This window comes from Myotis brandtii, unplaced genomic scaffold, assembly GCF_000412655.1.
Source record: "Myotis brandtii unplaced genomic scaffold, ASM41265v1 scaffold207, whole genome shotgun sequence".
Taxonomy (NCBI): domain Eukaryota; kingdom Metazoa; phylum Chordata; class Mammalia; order Chiroptera; family Vespertilionidae; genus Myotis; species Myotis brandtii.
This window is the reverse complement of record NW_005357736.1, coordinates 877,270-881,109: the sequence shown is the minus strand read 5'-3', so window position 1 is coordinate 881,109 and position 3,840 is coordinate 877,270. Positions and strand designations below refer to the sequence as shown.

General features: G+C 59.8%; 1 protein-coding gene across 1 annotated transcript in view; it reads right to left on the bottom strand.

The window, feature by feature from the left end:
• RNF123 (ring finger protein 123) overlaps positions 1-3,840 on the bottom strand; it is a 26,986-nt gene that overhangs the window by 20,177 nt on the left and 2,969 nt on the right. The window contains exons 3-6 of the mRNA XM_014538995.1: positions 2,610-2,897; positions 1,241-1,245; positions 410-489; positions 166-280 (exon numbers count right to left, since the gene is read on the bottom strand). Coding sequence (XP_014394481.1) covers positions 166-280; positions 410-489; positions 1,241-1,245; positions 2,610-2,897 — 488 coding nt within the window. The remainder of the gene's footprint in view (positions 1-165; positions 281-409; positions 490-1,240; positions 1,246-2,609; positions 2,898-3,840) is intronic.

Genomic DNA, 3,840 nt, shown 5'->3' with positions numbered 1-3,840 from the left:
GGCTAGGCCCGTGTGTCACTCAAGGAGGCTCATGGCCTTGCTGGGAAGAGGCTGGGGCTGGAGTACTTGCAAGAGGGTTGCGGGGATGTCAGGAGGGCGTGGGGCTGAGGACTCCAGGGCCCACGTTGGGAGGAGCTGAGTGAGCTGTCACCGGGCTGGGCCGGCCGGGCCTCGCCCTCACTCACCCCCAGGAGGTCGTCATCCACCAGCAGCAGCCCCTCGAAGCCGCCCGTGTGGTCCAGGACCACGGTGGAGGGGCCGAGCCGCCCTTCCACCTGCCCTGCAAGGAGGAGGGTGTGGTCGGGCCCAGGTCTGAGAGAACGCAGAGGGCTGAGCTCGCCAAGACACCCCCAGGGTCTGCCGGGCCCGGCCTGGCTCCCCCAACCCCACTGCAGAAGCGGCCACGTACCCTGGCTCTCCTCATCCTCACTGTCCACCTGTAACAGCTGGTCCAGATGCTCTGGCAGGTTCTGGAAGTTCAGGGGTTTCCTGGGGAGAGCAAGAGGCTGCGAGGGGCCCCCAGTCCCTGAAACCAGCCCAGGACACTAACCCCCCTTCTCCCGCCCCCCAAGCTCCCGAGGAGGCGGCCGAGACTGCAGAAGAAGCGTCGTGTCTGGCCCCGGAACCTGGCGTGCTGGGATCAGAGGGCGAGGTTAGCTGCTAAACTAAAAGTGATGTCCCATCTGGTGCCGCCTCAGGGCTGTGAACAAAGTCCGCTAAGCCTCAGCTCCCTGGTCTGCGGAAGCACCAGCAGCTGTGCGTCGGGGACGCGTGGGGGGGGGGGGAGTGCCACGTGCTCCCTGTGCGGCCCACACCCGCCCGCCCTCGAAGGGGCTGTGCTGATCTTGCCTGGAGAGCGAGGCTGGGAGCAACACTGACCCCATGTGGTCAGCACCAAGGTCAGCGAGTCAGCCCTGGACCCCAGCCCTGCGGTCCCTTCGGGGGCACCAGCCAGGGAAGCCCGTGTGGAGTGAGACACGCCTGGCATCTGCAGGGCTCAGCCCTCCGAGCTGCAGGCTGGCTCTGTCCTGTACCAACCTACACGGCCCACCACCTGCCCCGCCGGACGCTCTCTGCGTGGCCCGCACATGCTCAGAGGAGGAAGGGCCGTCTCGGGTCAGCCAGCTCTGCCCTGAGTTCAGCTGCTAAGAATAGCGGGGAAGGGGGAGGTGGACACCAGCGGGGCTCAGGCAGAGGGGAGGCCCAACGCCCTCTGGGTCAGGGCCACAGACTGCGGCACCTGCTCTTCCCGCTGAGATCCCAGCTCCAGCCCCGTCCACCCACCTAGGAAGTGGGGTCTGGAAGGGGACAGAGGTGACCACGGCGCCCATTCTCTGGCAAGGCAGCGCCAGCCCAGTCTCAGGGACCATGTGCTCCTCCCGGCTGTGAGCTGCTACTGACCCCTGGCTGCAGGGGCTGGAGATGCACAGAGCTGTGTCTCCGTGTAAATACAGGTGCCGGCCTGTGACGGGGACTCAGGCAGCAGTGTGAGAGGCTGCTGCCAGGCCCGGCCGGCGGGGCTCAGTGGTTGAGCGTCGACCTATGAGCCAGAAGATCATAGTTAGATTTCCGATCAGGAGCCAGCAAGTTGCGGGCTCGATCCCCGGTGGGGGCGTGCAGGAGGCAGCTGGTCCATGACTCTCTCATCATGGATGTTTCTGTCTCCCTCTCCCTTCCTCTCTGAAATCAATACAAATATATTTTTTAAAAGGCCGCCAGCCTCCTCACTGAACACGCCAGGGGCCCGGGCCCAGGAGGCTTCCAGCAGTTCTTCCCGGCCCACACCTGGGAGGGCTGCTCTGGTTTTTGTTTGTTTTTTTTGTAACATATTTGCACAGATTCATGCACCAGTGGGGTCCCTCGGCCTGGCCTGCAGGATTGGGCAGAAACTGGCTCTCTGACATCCCCTGAGGGGTCCCGGATTGCGAGAGGGCACAGACCAGAGACCAGGCCGAGGGACCCCACCGGGGCACGATCAGGGCCGGGGAGGGAGACGGGAGGTTGCCAGCTGAGGAGGGACCTCGGGAGGGCTCCAGGGCGTGTCCAGCCCATCTCAAGCAGTCCCGATTGGCCGGACCCCAGCAGTAAGCTAACCTACCTGTCGAAGCATCTGCCCCCTGGTGGTCAGTGCACGTCATAGCGAGTGGCTGAAAGGCCTTAGCATATCATTAGCATATTACACTTTGGTTGAACTGCCGCCCGGACGACCAGACACTTAAGCATATTAGGCTTTTATTATATAGGATTGATTTCAGAGAGAAAAGGAGGGAGGGAAAGAGAGAAACATTAATGATGAGAGAGAATCATTGATTGGCTGCCTCCTGCACACCCCACACTGGGGATCTAGCCCTCAACCCGGGTATGTGCCCTGACAGGGAATCAAACCGTGACCTCCTGGTTCCTAGGTCGATGCTCAACCCCTGAGCCATGCTGGCCAGGCAGGCTGCCCTGGTCTTGTGCCCGATCTGCAGAGCAGCTGTGGGCAGGCGACCTGAGATGGCCTCTCAGTGCCCCCGCACTGCCCATCTGGCCAACCCCAGCCCAGGGCTTCCCGTCCACACAGCCGCTGACCAATGGCCCTGCCACCTGCTCGCCCTCCTGGCAACCACGGTGGCGGCGGCAGCAGGATCATTTCTGCTGTCACATGAAGTAGGGATCAGACGGCCCTGGAGCAGGCCTGGACTGGGGCTGGGGTGGAGGTAGGCAGCAGCCCCCCAGAAGTAGGAACCCCTTGGCCACCACAGCCACTTAAAGGAACAGGCAACAACGCTGCCCTCTGAGCCTGCCCAGAGAACAGAGGCTGCGAAAGACAGAACAGCCTGGGCTGGCAAGAGGCTGAGCAAGAGAGGCACTCCCAGGAAGGATAATTTAGCAACAACCTTACATGTGATTGCGGTTCAAATACTCGAGCCACACGACTCCAAGCCCGGTGTCCTCACAGCTCGGTCCCCAAAAGCAAAGCCCCCCAACCAGGGCCCCGGCTAAGGGCGGACCCCGGCCCTAAAACACGCCCACCAGGATCAGTTTGCAATGTAGGAAAACACTCAGGGGATATGTTGATGACAAAAATAGGATTTAAATTTCTAAACACTTTTGGAGCTGAGAGCTATGTCCATTGTCTTGATGGTATGATGGCTTCACAGGTTATCCGCAATTCAAACTCACTTTAAACACAAGTGGTTTATTGTATGTCAATTATTCCCTAATAAAACTTAAAAAAAAAATGAACTGATGGAGACAGAAATTTTTAATTTAAAAAAAAAATTCTAGCCCTAACCGGTTTGGCTCAGTGGATAGTGCGTCGGCCTGCGGACCGAAGGGTCCCAGGTTTGATTCCGGTCAAGGGCATGTACCTTGGTTACGGGCACATCCCCAGTAGGGGGTGTGCAGGAGGCGGCTGATCGATGTTTCTAACTCTCTATCCCTCTCCCTTCCTCTCTGTAAAAAATCAATAAAAAATTTTAAAAAAACTTCTATTCAGCATAATCCAAACTATACAGATTGTGAGATGGAGAAATCCCGCCCAAATAGGCACCTTAGCTAATGCGCGGACAGGTGCCTTTCCTGCTTCTAAGTGTCTGCTAAGTCGCACTGGGACTGATATGGGTTAAGCTTAAATGCGTTAAACTTGCAAGGAAACGGGCGGTGAGGTGTGTCCTTCACAGACTCAGAGGGCCGGGTGGGGAGGAGCGGGCAGATGCTCACGGACCGATGCCGACTGCGGAGTCGGTGTAACGCTGAGCGCGGACCGGGCGCCGGCCTCTGACCCCCCAGCTCCCTCGGACGGAAGGGACTGGCACTGCCGGAGGGGAGAACGCAGCGGGACCCCCAGGCAGGAGC